The sequence below is a fragment of the Amblyraja radiata genome, chromosome 20, assembly GCF_010909765.2.
Source record: "Amblyraja radiata isolate CabotCenter1 chromosome 20, sAmbRad1.1.pri, whole genome shotgun sequence".
Lineage (NCBI taxonomy): Eukaryota > Metazoa > Chordata > Chondrichthyes > Rajiformes > Rajidae > Amblyraja > Amblyraja radiata.
Genome location: NC_045975.1, coordinates 37650203 through 37667412, shown reverse-complemented (window position 1 = coordinate 37667412; position 17210 = coordinate 37650203). Strand labels below are relative to the sequence as shown.

The following is a 17210-nucleotide window of genomic DNA, read 5'->3' as shown; positions in this document are numbered from 1 at the left end:
AAGGCTGGAGTTAATGTACACCATGACCAGCCTCTTGAAGCACTTAATGGCTATAAATGTCAGAGCAACTGCATGGTGGTCATTAAGGGGCACTACCCTGCTCTTCTTTAGCACTGGGATAATACGGGTCTTCTTATGTGGAAACCTCAGAATAGAGCAGGGAGAGGTTAAAAATATCCAGGAATATAACCTGCCAGCTGGTCCGCACTGGTTCTGAGGACACGGCCGTGGACTCCATCGGGTCAGTCAGTTTCTGCATAGTCACTCTCAGAAAGGCCAATCTGACATCTGCCACTGTGACGTGGGTACAGGTGCACCCAAGGCTGACAGGATGGGCGATGTCATTCCACCGACCTTCTAATCAAAGCAAGCATAGAATGCATTAAGCTCATGGTGAAGAGCCGTGTTGTTGCTTGCAATATTTCCCGTTCACTTTGTAGCCCATCACACATTCGATAATGTGTGCATGATTATCCTAGGACTCCAGCTAGGTCCAGAATTTCCTCTTGTCATTCTTTGATAGCTTTGTGAAGATTGTACATAGATTTTTTTTTTATACCACTTGGGAACAATCCATTTGAAGACTTGGACTTCACCCGCATGGCTGATTCATGGTTTCCATTTGGGGAACCCTCATATTGTCTGTTTGGCACACAGTCCTCTACACAATGTACTGATGTAATCCGTGATGGCAGTGTACGGATTGGTAACGAAAGATTATAGTTTTAATACAATTGGAAAAAAGAATCAGGAAGTGAGGAGAAATGTATTCATACAATTGATTTTTGTGATCTAGAACACACTACTTGGAAGAGAGTTGGGATCAGATTCCATAGCAACCTTTTGAAGGAATTTGGCCATGCATTTGAAGAAGTGGGGAAAAGGGGAAAATGTTGAAATGTGAAAATAAATTCAGCAAAATTGAATAAAAACATCAGCAAAGGCTAAGATAAATGACCTTTGCAGTGCTGTCAAATTCTATTGCCTAGAAACTCTAATAGACTCTAATGGCAAACTTGATGGTGCAAAAGTGGGCATTGGCAACCATTTCACCAAAGGTCTGAGGCCCTGCTGAATGGCAGCTGAAAGGTCTGAGGGCCAGCTTTATAGATGGCATTGAAAGTGAGCCAATTGGTCTTGCTTCCAGAGGCTGTATTTCAAAGGGCTGGCTGGCCCAGGTGAGCCTGTGCTCTTTAGGGTTGTGGGTGTATGAATGGTTACGTGGTGCATGAAAATCTGGAGACTGACAATGTTTAAGTAGTGGAGGAGAGCGTCATGAGTCATTGGGTATGAAATTAGGTCGATAGAGTTAGGGACTCTATCGACCTAATTATATATCATAGATTAGTAGATTACATTGAGTGGCGGTGCTGGCTTAAAGGGCCGAATGGCCTACTCCTGCACCTATTATCTATGTTAGATTATAGATCTGAGAAATGGTACTAGGGAGATGGGACTAAGACAAAGTAATAATTAAGGGCTGTGAAACCTTTTATGATTCTGCTGCTGTTTCAGTTCATTATTTTCACCATGAGATAAAACCCAACCTTTGATTCCATTTGACACAAACTGGGCGATCGTTTCGCTGAACACCTATGCTCAGTCCGCATTGGCCTACGCGATCTCCCAGTTGCCAAACATTTTAACTCCCCTTCCCATACTGACCTTTCTGTCCTTTTCTCCAGAGATGCTGCCTGACCCGCTGAATTACTCCATCATTTTACATATATCTTTGATTTGATATTCCACTGCTCCAAGGCCCCCAATCCCAGAGCCACATTACTGTGTATGTGGTTCCCTGGAATATTATGGGGCTATCAATATGGCATTTAACCTGTACATGTGCAAGATCAATCACTGGCCAACAGCTGTAGATTTACAATTCCACTCACTTCTGCCTAATTTGGGACACATTTACAAGCTGATGTCTGGGAAGATATAAGGAGCACTCTGACCTTTTATAGATGGCAATATTTTCATAAGTATATCCTATTTCCTTTAAACTGTGACAGTTATGCTACTCAACACTCACTCACAGACATTGGGTCTCCTTGATAACTTTTCCATGGTAATGTCATGCAGTTGTTATTTGAATTTGGGTTTTCCAATGGAGCTCAATTGGGAATAATCCTGAACTGAGTTCCTTGATATGGGAAGTGCTGGCTGCTCCCATTCCAAAGCAGTTAGTTGATCTTAGGTGGACCAGCAGGAAGGTATGGGGGCGGGAGGGAGATGGGGATTTGTTTGGGGCTGGAGGTTACTCAGATATATACAATGTAGGGATCTTGCAGCTTAGCATTACGGAGAACTGCATAGGAGGGTAAAGGTGTTTGATTGCGAGAAACTCATCAGTTGCCCACTCCTCACATGCCCACATACTCCAGGTTGATATCAATTTCTTGACTGAGTTTTTAGGAGTTTCAGCCATCAGTATAGTACTTTGTGAAAATTAGACCCGAACTGACACATCTTTAATTTTGATATGAAAATTCATAATATGCCATTATAGTGAGAGTATTTAGTTTTTCTTCAAATGAGCGTGCCAGTGCAGTCAGCCTGCATTAAGATATGCATTGCTGCCCTGGAATCCTTCGAACAGGCCAGCCCATGCCAGTGAGAGCTAAACAGGGATTAGAGTGCAATCAGGTGATGTCAGCCTTAGAAATGTGAGAGAGGTCAGTAGTTCCTCTAGGGGCATGTGATGGGCTGGGGAATAGATAAGTAAAGCACAGAGTTGGGAAAAAAAAACCCTCAAACAAACAAACCAAAACACAAATCAAAATTTAGATAAATCAAGATTTAAATTTCTGAGAAAATCTTGTAAATTTCTCTGAACCTTATATAGGCATACCAAGACTAAACTGTTCATCTTGCGGGTGAGAGAGTGTGGAGACTGTCTTTTGGCTAAGTGTAACCAAGGTTTGCAGATTTGAATTTGGGCCCTATACTGCCAAGCTGGACCAATTCAACCAGAATTCCAGTCTATTACTTGCATTGGAGCATCCAGTGAAACGGCAGTCCATCAGAACATACAAAGTAGGAACAGGAGTACAATTCAATAAAATCTTGGCTTATTTTCTTCCTCAATATCACATTCTCGCACTAACAGCATATCCCTTGTTTCTGAACATCTATTGATCCGTGCCTGGTACATAATCATTGAATGACACTCACTACATTCCTTCTCATCTCAATCTTGAATGGCTGACTCCTTGTTTTGAGATGATGAGTCAATGTCCCCCGTTTCAGAAACATCAATCTACCTTGTCAAGTCCAGAAATAAATGTGTACCTTTTAAAGAGATTACCTCTCATTCTTCTAAAGATTTAGGTTCTGTCTACTTATTCTTTCCTCATAAAACAACCATACCTCCCTTCCCCCCCTCACCCCACCATCTCAAGTATCCATCTGTTGAACTGGCCAATAGGTAACCAGATGTACCTTTGCGCCATGTGTACCTGGTGCCTGTGGTAAATAAGCGTGAATGAGGTGTCGGGGAAGGACATAGATAAAACCTGCTTCTGCCCTCATTTCTTTTCATGTGAATTTCTGGCATTAGGTGTGGCTGTGCGTGTTCATCAGGAAGTCCCATTACATGTTGGAATTGAGAGCAGAAAGCAGTTGTGCCTGGGGATCCCACCCAACGCTGAGATGGTTCCCCTGAGTTATACGATATGTGTGAGTGACAGTCTGAGATCAGCCTACCAGCAACGCAGCAGTGTGATCCCTGTGGCCCAGCCTGACACCAGCATCCTGTGGTAAGAAAATATTCCTGCCACGTTTCTGTTCGTTAGTAGAAGAGTCCTTGGTTTAAACACACTCTCCTTTACCTCTGTTGAGCCACTTTAAAAATAATTCTTGCAGCTCTGGAATGGTCTCAATCAATCGTAATTTAAAATAACAGCAAGAAAAATATAGTAGAGGCAATGTAAGGGAGCAGGGGGACTATATTAAAGTGAGGGAGAACTCAACATTAGGTATTAAATAGAATGACAGTCAGGAATACTGAACATAAAAATTACAGAATTGATCTGCAAAATTGAACAAGAAGTAATAATGAGAGAGTATGGGAATATAACAGAGGCAAATACAATATGAATCCAAACATTTAAATAAATATAAATTGTACAAGATTGACTAAAGGGAGTTCAGGGCCAATTAAGAAACAGAATAGGACTTTGTGGAGACAGAGGCCTTTGCTAAGATAGGAAATTAAATTTTCAGTCTGCCCTCTGTAGATAAGGATATGTTGTCTGTACAGTATTAAGGAGAAAGCAGTAGCAATGCTGGATGTGACAAACTGGAAGTGGTTTAAAGTTTAGCAGTCCTCAAAGTGGAAAGGTCATCTGGACTGGATGGAATCTTCCGAGCCTACTGAGGGTTGAAATTGCAGAGGCTTTAATCACAGTCTTACCTTGGATATGGGGTAGTGCCAGGAGACCGGGTTGCAAATGTAACACTACTCTGTTTTAAATAAGGCTGAATATAGTGACAACACTATAGCCAGTGGTAGTGATTGGGTAATTCCCATGTCATTCAATTTTGGCAATCGCAGTGATATATTTGTGTCTGATTTGTGGGGAAAGTTAAACCATGTAGCTATAAATCCAACACAAATGGCGCCGAAATGTGCAACCAGCATAATCACAAACAAAATTAATTGGCATTTTGGAATTTTTTAAAATTAAAAACAAATTGTTAATCACTAAGTTGAACAAGTTGTTTTTTTGTGTCATGAATAAGTTGAAAAGAGCGGTGCAGTTTGTATGAAGTTATAAAACTATCACATAATGTTGGACGAATATTATACGATTAAAGAATGAGAGCTATGTTCTATGGCACTGAAACACTTTCCAGTCTTGCAAGAGGGAGATATACAATAATAAAAATATCTTGTACAGCTCATGTAGGAGGATAGATTAGAGGATATTCGCATGAAAATATAAAGACTACACTTGCTTTGTGCAAAGACAGGTTTGCTGAAATTTTCATTTTTAAACATTGTTTTTTCATCTTATGGCAGTGAAACATTGCATAAATAGAGAGTAGGGAAGATTCAAACAAGAGGACATGATTTGAGAATTAAGGGACAGAAGTTTAGGGGTAACATGAGGGGGAACTTCTTTACTCAGAGAGTGGTAGCTGTGTGGAATGAGCTTCCAGTGGAAGTGGTGGAGGCAGGTTCGATTTTATCATTTAAAAATAAATTGGATAGGTATATGGACGGGAAAGGAATGGAGGGTTATGGTCTGAGTGCAGGTAGATGGGACTAGGGGAGAATAAGTATTTGGCACGGACTAGAAGGGCTGAGATGGCCTGTTTCCGTGCTGTAATTGTTATATGGTTATATTATATGGTTATAAATGGATCAGAATAATTAGAGTATAAAACTTGCTTTAGAAAAGAAAGCACAGGGTGGGGGTGAAGGGTTGTTTTTCACATTTTTACCAGAAACAGGCATAGGGTCTCAACGTTTCAATATATAAACAGTTTTAGTTAATTGTATGAGTGTATTTGGCATATTTTTAAAGACTTGACTAGATTTCGGGAACCTCAAAAGTGTAGTAAACGAGGAGGTTAGCAATGTTTGGAAGGAAAGAATTTGGCTAATGGTGACAGGTAAAATTTAACATGGTAAAGTGTGAAGTGATGCCTTCTAGCAGGTTGAATGAGGAGAGATAACATAATCTAGTCTATAAAGTTTTAAAGAGAGTGCAAGACATGAGAGGTCTGCAAACATATTTCTGTGAAGTTTGAGATGACTACATATTCAAGGATATTTTGCTTTATTAATAGAGTATAAAAGTAAACATATAATGCTAAACATGAGGTACAGACTTCTTAGCTTGTCTCAACCCCATCAACCAGTGGTCTGTTTGGATAAAGCCAGAGCACCCAGAAGCATGAGTGATTTCTGGATGTCTTTGCTACCCAATGCTACAATCATTTCAGACGCATAGCTTCTTCATCTGAGTGATGCAGTTGAATCTATCAAGAGTCAAGAGTGCTTTATTGACATATGTCCCAAAACGGTACAATGAAATTCTTACTTGCAGCAGCACTACAGATATGTAAACATAGTACTCTGTAAAAACCCTAATAACCGACAAAAAAGTTCACTACATAATATATATATCTAAAATTCATGTAATATATTTATTAATATCTGTAACTGACCCATTTATTTCTATTGTGTTTTCTATCTGTTAACCAATCTCCATGTCACCAAAATAAATTGGTCAAATTTTGCTTCATAGTCTCTGGTGAGACTTTATCAGGTTCCTTCAGAGAGTCTATCAGAAACCTTATGAGCTTGCACTGCAAAAACATGGCTTCCATTTGTCCTACATTGCAAAGTAAAATATTTCATTGGGTGTAAAGCTCTTTGGGGTAAATGAAAATGGCAGCCTTTCATCTCCTACTTTAATATTTAATTCCCTTCTCTTCCACTTTAACCAAATGTCAATTACAGCTGATATTTGCATTCCTCTTTTGAAATTCTCTGATTGAAATCAATGGAACTGGAAATGAAGTATAATCACAGCTACTACATATGCATTTTGGTATAAAGGGCCAAGAAATAGTTTTCTCGGCACTTTATACCATACTGAAGAAAACTTTTGACTATACCAGTCTGAAGAAGGGTCCTGACCCGTAACGTCACCCATCCTTTTTCTCCAGAGATGCTTCCTGACCTGCTGACTCCACCAATTTGTGTCTATCAATACTTTTCTCCCATTGTCAACTTGAGGACTGTGTGGTGACCACTTCTGCTGGTAACATCATGTATTTAACCTAATGTCTTGTGCAACCTAAAGTTAACATTACATATTTCCAGAGTCATTCCATTAATCCCCTTCTCCCCAGATACCACTCTGAAACGACTTCTCTAGGATCTATGCTGCTTTTATGCTTGAGTCCAAGATCATGGATAAAACTTATAATTCTGAGTGTGAACATATCAGAATCATGATATGGTCAGTGGGACAGCCATCTAACTTGGGACAAGTCCTCTGATGTTCATGAAAATGTCTTTACAAAGTTGGGTGGTCTGTGTGCCTTTGACTTTTCCAGACCAGGTGCATAGGATGATATAGTAACGTCTGTCCAGTTTTATTCTTATGTTTTGTTAAGGTGGCTTGGTACAGTGGAGTACCTTGCTGGCCCTTTTCAGAAAGTAGTTATGATTTGGATCCAATCACAAATAGACTTAATTACAAAGTCAGTGGGATCCAATTGCCTAAAAATCATTGGTGAACCAGATCAAGTTTAATAACACTCTGGTAGTTAAAATGTCACACTTAATGAGACCGGCCTTTTTCTTTTGTTTTTACAGATTATTTATTTAACTGAATTTAACTTCTGGATTATGATGCAGAGAGAACATTCCAAATCCCAATGGTAAGATTTGAGGTTTGTCCTCTGCATCATAATCCAGACCTCTTCCAATAACCGTACTAGTGTCCACAACAGTAACACCCACCCACTCCTCATCCATTCCTCACTCACATTCTGCCCTGCTTCATTTCTCACTTTCCTTCTTTTCCCAATTGTCTCTCTTATCCCCATAACCTGTGATTCTGTCTGCCTGATTTTAATACCCAATTATTGCCTTTTCCTAAAATCAATGACTCCATTTATAATTCTGTTCTCTTTTGCCCCCTTTTCCTTTTCTTTCTTATCCCCACTCCTCTCTGCTCCCCTCCCACCACCCAGTTTCCACTCTCTTTAACACTGTTTCCCTTTTCCCTGACTGCTTTGTCCTTTTAAAATGTGTTGATTATGCTTATTGTTGTTGCATTTAATATGTAGTTTGTTTCTCTGCTCCTTTGGAGCACAGGCTGCCACTGTGGAGGTCGCATAGGGTGTCTGACACTGCCCTGAGGCTGGAGCACAATCTGAAGATGTTGTCCAGAAAACTGAAGCATTACAGGCTAGGAGAGGGAGTGATGGATCTCTGCGAACAATCCACGCTGCTGCTGTCTACTGAGGTACAAGTGCCATCTGTCACATCACTTTCAGTCAACACCCAAACGCATTGAGCCAAAATGTTCACTGCAACAACAGCTCAAAACAGGTGATGAGAAGGCAGCAGTGTGTTTAATATCCCACCTGTGACAATGTACCACTGTTTGCTTTGTACCAGTGTCTTCCATGGGAGCAGACATTCATAGAATACTGCAGATCAGGCTGACGAAGAAAGACTCAAAGTGCTGAAGCAACTAAGTGGGCCAGACAGCATCTCTAGAGAAAACGGCTTGGCGACTTTTTTGGTGGTGAGGTTCCTTCATCAGAAGAAGGGCCCCGACCTGAAACGGGCACCGATCCATGTTCTCCAGAGATGCTGCCTGACCTGCTGAGTTATTCAAGCATTCTGTGTTTCATCCACTTGTCCCAATAACCTTTTTTGCAATCAGTTTTGTAGTATATTTAACTGTGAGGTACTTTACATCGATGTCCACTCCTGACTTTGCCTGATATCTGCTCTTTTCATTGGGGATCACTGGGTAATGATCTGCAGTAGGACTCTGTCAGCCTAGCTAAAAGCAGCAATGTTATGAAGCAGGAGGGCACATATTGTACAACTCACACAATCCTTCAGCAACTTTGATCAGACTAATGTTCTCTGTGTCATCCAACCAACCAACACTTTACCTCAATAGATGCTGTTTGACCTGTTGAGCTATTGCACTATTTTGTTTATTTGTTCCAGATTCCAGAAACTGCAATCATTTCAGTCACCAGTGTGTCATGCTATTTTACCCCAGAAACCTCTTGTAGACTGTACTTATGATGGGCCTCCATTTGCTTGCCTGGGGGGGGGGGGGGGGGGGGGGGGGCATTGTGCAGTGAGGCTTGATAAACCCACTGAATCATGGGTTCTCGGTGAGCATTTGGCCTACCAATTAGACAGGATCTGTCCTGAACCAACCCATCAAGAGAATGCAAACTTAGACACTGGTGAGTAAAGACCCAGCCAGTAGTTCACAAGTAGTTCATAGGTATATCAATGAGAACCATGGTGTGTTCTATTTAAAGCACTGGGACAGAGCCAGGACTGTAAGGAGTGCATGGTGGAGCAGTGAGCAGCTTTGATTCCACACCCTGCCTCGGCATCTTTGGCAGACTGTTGTTCTTGGACTTTCCCATCCATAAGATGTGAGTAGCGATAACTGGGGGACGGGGGGGGGGGGAGGGGATAAGTTATGGAGAGAGAGAGAGAGAGAGAGAGAGATAAATTAGTTCAGGATGGACAGACAAGAACTGTGTTCAGTATCAGACCTGTTATCTCATGTAACATTAGTAACTGCCAGGGAGCAGCTCACAGTATCAGCGCCTCTGGGCAACCTGGCCCAATCTCAAATGACGGTTAAAGGAGTCCTTTAAATTAATTACAGGCTTCTCTGGCTGGCAGCAAGCTGCGGCTGATAATCTTTCGACACGGATTGGTCTCTCCACATTGATCTTTGGAACAGATGGCCTCGAGTCACTCACCACCATGTACAATAACCAGGGCAGCCGAGTTTACAAGTGTCGCTTCTGAGCCATGAGCCTTCCAGCCCTGGGCAGCTGCGTGCTGACGCCTCGGCCTGGCCATTCACAAAGTTGGCTCTTTGCCCAAGTCCATTCCTGGTAACATTTCGAGCAGCTTGAGAATGTTTAGCATGCTGAATGCTGACTTAGCTGTGTGGTGGATTTCCTGACTGCTTCTGACACTGCCTGAATCTCCCTTCCCCCAGCTTTCAGGGCACTCCCACCTTCATCTCTCAGAGCCTATGGGTGAAAAGTAGGATATGATTGTGTCGACGTGTTTGTGATTATGTATAGATGAAGGTACAGCCAGCTTCCCAGGAGATCTAATTTGGACGGAGGCCTGGTGCTTTACGTTCAAAAGTCAATAGTGGTAAGAGAAGGGAACATTTTCAGATGAGGGGTGCCCCACTAGTTTAGTTATTCTTATTTAGTCAGGAGTCTCCAGGGCTTATTCCAGCCAGTAAAGACCATCCTTCACAACATTCGGAGAGTGTTTTTATTTCTGAACTTGGTTCCAGCCCGAAACTTTGAGACCAATCCCTTGTGAAATCCCCTGTCAGAGCTGCACATAGCTATTGGAGGGATGGTAGGGGAATGGATTGGGGGGAAATGCAGTCACTAAATTAGTTGGGGTATTTCTCTGTCGGTAAGATTGTCGGACAAAGGATTTTCTGATATCTAAGATCCATCACAAATATTACATAGAAACATAGAAAATAGGTGCAGGAGTAGGCCATTCGGCCCTTCGAGCCTGCACCACCATTCAATATGATCATGACATATTGATGGACAATGCAATCACTTTCACTATTTTTGTTATGTAAGCATAATAGGAGTTAGGGAACTGGAAGAGGTATGTGAGGTCAGAAATTAACCGTGATCCCAATGAACGGAGATGCAGAGCTGAGGGTTGTACTCAATGTTCCTTACATGTGATGCCAATAACAATCGGCCGTGTCTGTGGGAGTGGGTTGGTAGGGGGTGTAGTGTTGTTGTATACGGTTGTAAATTGGAAACAGATAATCATCTTCAGAATTTATTCAGATCACAGGAAATATCAGAGACTGTTTCTTTCCTCTCTCCACCCCTGATTCTTCCCACACCAAGAGACGTTACGGGCTATAACTAGAGTAGAGCTCCACAAGTGCTGGGCATATTACCATCCTCACAAAACATTTAATCCGTAAAGTCAGGGCATGAGATAACCACCCAAGCTGACACTACAAAAGCAGGAGTGAAGCACTACATTGATGGAGGGATAGTATAAAAGGGACACTGCATTAAGATGTAAGCACAAGAAACAGAAATAGGCCATTCAAATCTAACTCTGCATTTACCTTTTATTTCTCATAAGAATTTTATTCTAACACCATCCCACACTCACACTATCCTACACACTAGGTACAAATTTACAATTTTTACCGGAGCCAATTAACCTACAAACATGGACACCTTTGGAGTGTGCGTGGAAACCGGAACATCCGGGGAAAACAGGGAGAACGTATGTGCAGACAGCACCCGATCAGGATTGAACCTGGGTCTCTGGTGCTGTAAGGCAGCTACTGCTGTGCCATCCTGACGCCCGTTCTCAAGATTAGCAGTGGGCCTTCAACAGTTTTAGCATCCCTTCATCATAGCACCTCCAAACATTTATACTTCAAATAAATCACTTATTCTTTTAATCTCAGTGACAAATGGGCATTGGACAGTTGGACTGAAGGCTAAGGGATACTTGAGGGTATACTGTACAGCTGAAGACACAGTACTGAGGAAATATTACACTTTCAAAATGACTGTGCTAAGTGAGTGATGGACTGTCAGTCCCGAGACACTACCAAACAGCTGAAGGTTAAGTGACGAAATGTCAACACCGTTGAAGAAACTGCGGTAGGGGAATGTTGGACTATTGGAAGTCAGAGTTAAGGAAGTGCTAGTCTATCAAAATGGCTGTACTGGGAGAGAGCAGGATTGTTGGGAGTACGTAACTGAAGTAGCATTGTACTGTTGAAGAGACAGTATTGAAAGAGTGCTGAACTGTTGGAAGGACAATGCTGAGGTAGTCCTGATCTGCTGAATAGGCAGTGCTGAAGGAGCATTGGAGAGTCCAGCGGACATTACCGAAGGATTACGGGACTGTACCACAGCATCATTGAGGACACAATGAACTGACGGAGGGCCAGTATTGGTGGCGTGCTGGATTACTTGAAGGGAAATACTCCGGAATGGTTGGATTGCTGCAGGAACATTGGTGTGAGAGCACTGAATTCTTGCAAGGGTTAATACCGAGAGAGTGCTAATAGGTGGAAAGGCTGAACTGTCAGGGGTACATGATTGAGGAGTGCTGGACAATTCAATTGATAGTTCTGTAAGTATATTTTAGTATCAGAAGAGTATTGCTGAGGGATATTCCAGAGGTGATGCGATTGGAGGTGCTGTGATGAAGGAATACTGAAACTGTTGAAGACCCATTTTTAATCTTGAAAAATAATGGAAACCTGAACTGCATCGAGGCTGCCACCTGTGCAGATCTGTGCAGATCTCTTTAATTTCATTAACTTTATCACTTTCACCCTACCCTCAAATTCACTTGACTATCTCTGACACCTCTCTCTCCCCTTTCTTGATCTCTCTTTCTCCATCATCTGTGTCCTGTAGTCCTGCTCTCGCTCTCCCTCCACACATGAAGCAACAAGGATAGAGTTCCCCGCCTCAGCTTTCACCGCACCAGCCTCTGCATCCAACACTTCATTGTCCGACATTTCCACCGCCTTCCCACCACCAGTCACATCTACACCTGTTTCCGCCTTCTGCAGGCAGAGCTCCTTCTGCAACTCCTTGGTTCATACACTTCCCACCGAATGACCCCCTCCCCCCCACCCCCTCCCCCCCTACATGTACTTTCCCGAGCAACAACAAGAGATGTAACACCTGTCCCTCGCATCCATCCAAGGACTCTTTCCAGGTGAGACAGATGTTCATGCACTCCTCCTCTAACCTCATCTACTGCATTCAGTGTTTCAGATGTGGCCTCCTTTACATGAGCAAGACAGTTTAGCTGAACAATTGTGTTTGGTCAACCAAGGCCTGCTGGATCTCCCAGTTGCTGACCATTTTAACTCTCCTCCCATACTGATCTTTCTGTACTGGGCTTCCTCCGTTGCAAATTGAAGACTAGAGGAGCAGCACCTCATATTCTGCTTGGGGAAACTTACAACCTAACGATATGAATATTGAATTCTGTGATTTTGTGCATCATTTGTACATCAGGCTTTTATTTGTTGACTAGAACCTGGCATTCAACACAATCTGCCCCTCAAAGCTTATCATCAAACTCGGAGAACTGGGTCTCCGCTTGTCCCTTTGCATTTGGATCCTTGACTTCCAACCCAGGAACCATCAACACTCAACGCTGTGTGCTCAGTCCCCTCTATACTCTTTTTATGTCCATGATGCCTGTGTAGCCAGATGCAAGCTCCAATGCCATTGTTAAAGTAGCCAACAATACCACTGTTTTTGGATAGATAACGGGTAACAATGAGTCAGGGTACAGGAGGAAGATGAATAATCTGATCGAATGGCACCAGAACAATCATGCTCTCAATGTTAGCAAGACCAAGGAGCTGATTGTTGACAAGAAGGGGAATGCCAGGGATCATGAAGCCGCCTACATCGATGGGACTGTGGTGGAGAGAGTCAACAGCTTCAAGTCCCTGGCCGTGCATATCCCTAAAGATCTGTCCTGGGCTCAGCACATTGATGCACTTACAAAGAAACCTCATCAACACCTCTACTTCAAAGGTTCAAAGGTTGATTTATTGTCACATACACCTAGACGTAGTGAAATTCCTTTTGCCAATGCAGCACATAAAAAAGAATACAAACATAACAATAATAAATAGCTTTAACATAAAAAACATCCCCCCATAATGGTTCCCATTATGGGGGAAGGCACAAAGTCCAGTCCCATCCCCAATATCCACCCATAGTCGGGCCTATTGAGGCCTCCACAGTTGCCTCTACGGAGGCCCGATGTTCCAGGCCGTCCTCGCCGGGTGATGATGTTCCGGCGTCAGGAGAGTCCTCTCAGCGGCATGGGAACCCTGGAACGGCCGCCTCCCTACTCGAGACCGTGGCTTCCGGAGCCGACAAGGCCGCGCCGAATGGAGCTCAACTGGCGATCTCATCGAGAGATCCCAGGCTCCCGATGTAAAGTTCAGCGCCGCCGCCCGCAACCGCTCCACAGACCCGCAGCTCCGCAACGGACCCAGCTCACCGGAGTTCCAGCTCAGCGACCCAGGCAAGGCACCGCCCGCCCCGCAATGGCGCTCCAGCGCTGCACCGCCGTCCTCAGACCCGCAGCCCTGCCGCCGCCGATGCCGGTGCCGCCACTGCCGATGCCAGTGCCACCGCCGAGGCTCCGGGCGGTCCCCTCGCTCCTCGGACCCGCAGCTCCGCAGCCGATGCCGATGCCGAGGCACCGGGTGGTCCCCTCAGGAAATGCCGCTCCAGGCCCGCTGGTAGGCCGCGAGGACGGGTCGAAAGTGCAGCTTTGAAGATTGAGGAGATTCGGTATGACGTTGCATACTTCATTCTACAGGTGCATGGTGGAATGCATACTGGCTGGTCGCATCATGGTCTGGTTCGTAATTCAAACACAGCACTAACCACTACCTCAGTAATTATGATCACTATTGACTTTATTTTGGTTACCCTGCGGACTGTGTTATTTGCATTATTGTGGTCTGCTAACTAGTATTACTGATTATTAATTGAATGTTGACAAAAGTGCTGGGGAAACTCAGCGGGTGCACCCGCTGAGTTTCTCCAGCACTTTTGTCTACCTTCGATTTTGCAACATCTGCAGTTCCTTCTTGAACGTTAATTGAATGTATTATTTATTTGTGTGTAAAGCTGTAGTAAGAATTTCATTGTTTGGTTGCTGGTACATACGGCAATTAAACACCCTTGACAGGGGCACTGCTCAGGAAGTGCTGGACTGTATTGGGGCAGTGCGGAGTGAAACTGGACTGTGCTGATGGAGAGCTGGACTGTGCTGGACTGTGCTGGGACAGTGCTGAGGTAGTTCTAGCAACTACACTCAGGCCTCTTCATCATGTTCCCGAAATGTGAAAAAGCTGAAGCAACACTGAAGATGTATTTATGTGATTTCAGAGGGGAAGAGGCATCAACTTGTTTGTACCAGTTTATGTGGAAGTGGCAAAATCTGCTTTCAGTCTTGAATTGGCTTGCTTTTCTGTTTGCAGGGACAGGGGACACTTCAATTACAGAGCACGTACCGTGGCCTACGTCAGCTAAGGTTGTCCATCACACTCTCTCCGTTCACCACCATTGATTCCCGCCATTTCCAGACTACTTTGCAAGAAGGACGAGAACATTTGTGGCTCAGACTTCCATCAACAGCAAATGGATCTCAAGTACGTCTTGGTTTTATTCCTGCATCATCTTTGCATCGTGAAATGTTTTGTGCTGCTTGCTCAGTCATCTTTCTGTCATCTGGCTTCAGTTCACCTTAGAACATTAAAGTTGCATCTATCTGTCAACTGATGCTTTGAATACCTGGTCCCATCGCTAATCAAGCCCCTTTTAAAGTTAACAGCTCAGACGGTAGGAACTCTGGTAGAAAATAGAGAGATCATATTGGTACAGTGAGGAGTACTGAGGCTCGCCATTCCAGTTATACAAAGCAAACTATACCCTGTAGCTAATCCATTTTCTCAAGTCCCTTTTTGTATTTATTTTGGTTTTCTTTAGATTAAATGATATATTAATCCCACAATTATCCTTTTTGCAGAAGATATGATCGCTCTGGAGATTCTACATCCTGGGAGGCTAATGTTAAAAGGGTCTCGAATAGAGATTGCAGAAGGCCTCCATTAAATAGTAACCTCAGGCAGGCAGGAGAGGCAGTTAGCATGAACAGCCTCTGACACCCTGTGAATGGCCATCTTAGCCATGCCAAGGAGTCCACCTGCCCATCACTCACTGCAGCAGAGGATGTGGAATTGGAGTGCAGCTATATACTAATGGGCAATCCTTTCAAATACTCAAAATGAAACCACCTGTATTCCTTACATATTACAGATATGGCCAGGCTGCAAGAATTACAGGCAGCCTGAGAATCTGTGACCCTGTTTTAAATTGTTTTGCACAGGGCTGCTCTGTGCAACGCTCTCTGCCTTAAGTTTTCAATGTAAAATGGGAAGACTCCCACATAGAGAGCCCTCTACTGGGGTCTTCTTTCACTGCAGCATGTCTGGACATCAGGCAAGGGCAAGGTGCTGCCACATTGGAATGCAAGCTAGACGAAGTAGCCTTGGAATCCCTCAGCATTGACTCCAGAGCTAAGGAACTCTTATGGCAACAGGCCAAACATGGGGTAAGAATACTCCTCCTGATTACCAGTTGTCATCCTCTTTCAACTAGCAAATCAGTGCTTCACCATGTTGAACAACACTGAGAAGAAGCACTGAATGTTGCAAAGTTCAAGATGTACTCTGGTTGAGGGACTTCAATGTGCTGAACTGGCAAAATGCTGAAAGATACAATGAGAGATTGGCAGATAGTGAACAAAAAAAGCCCCAGATAATTTTAAGTGACTTTGTCTTCCGCAATCTAGCTGTGACAGTTACTTTTGTCCACAATGGGATTAATAATGTTGAGAGAAAGTCACATTAAGAACACTTGCTAAATGGGATAAATGAGATATCCAAGAACAGATGTGACAGCTCAAAGCTGGACATCCTTGAGGTATTATTGGGTGCAGCAAATGCTTTAGGACCAGACATAAATCATTGGCTATGGTACGGAAGACCTGCGCTCCAGAACTAGTCCCACCATTTCCTAAGCTGTTCCAGGCAATTAAAACACTAAAAATACGGAAGATTGCCTAGGTGAGTGCTATTTACAAACAGCAGGACAATTGTAAAGTAGCTAATTACTGTTCAATCAATGGAGTCTCAGTGATCAGCAAATTAACGGAAGATGTCATCATCAATGCTATCAAACTTTAAACTTTAAAGATATGCACGGAAACAGGCCCTTTGGCCAACTGAGTCCACGCTGATCAACGATCACCCCGCACAACAATACAACCCCTACACACGAGGGTCCATTTACGATAGCCAAGTAAACTACAAACCTGTACGTCTGGAGTGTGGGAGGAAATCGGAGGAAGCTCACACGGCCACAGGGAGAATGTACAAACTCCATACAGACAGCACCCGTAGTCAGGATCGAACCAGGGTCTATGGAGCTGTTAGGCAGCAGCTTCACTGCTGTGCCACTGTGCCACACTATCAAATTATTTACTGGTGCCCACTTTGGATTTCATTATCTCAGGATCTCCATAAAGTATTTTCCAAACGTGGACCAAATAGCAGAAATCCAGAGGTGAGGTGAGAGCAATTGTTCTCGTGGTTAAGGCAACTTTTGACTGAGTTGGACATTGGGGAGAAAATATAAGGCAATACATTTCCAGATGTTGAAAACCTGAAATTAAAACAGGAGATGCGGGAAACAGTTTGAAAATCAGAGAGCATTTGTGAAGACAGGAACAGATCGAATGATTCAAGGCTCCTTCAGGTGATCTCAAAGTTTATTGATAAAAATTAAAATAAGTTCATTGCTAAAAATGTGTGCATATCTAGCAAAGAACA

The 17210-nt window shown here is 43.4% G+C and overlaps 1 protein-coding gene across 3 annotated transcripts in view; it reads left to right on the top strand.

Moving 5' to 3' along the window:
• LOC116984313 (SITS-binding protein-like) overlaps window positions 1-17210 on the top strand; it is a 60235-nt gene that overhangs the window by 23031 nt on the left and 19994 nt on the right. For all 3 annotated transcript variants that reach the window (XM_033038433.1, XM_033038432.1, XM_033038434.1), the window contains exons 3-5: window positions 3560-3758; window positions 7841-7991; window positions 14799-14969. In XM_033038433.1, the coding sequence (XP_032894324.1) occupies window positions 3560-3758; window positions 7841-7991; window positions 14799-14969 (521 nt within the window). The remainder of the gene's footprint in view (window positions 1-3559; window positions 3759-7840; window positions 7992-14798; window positions 14970-17210) is intronic.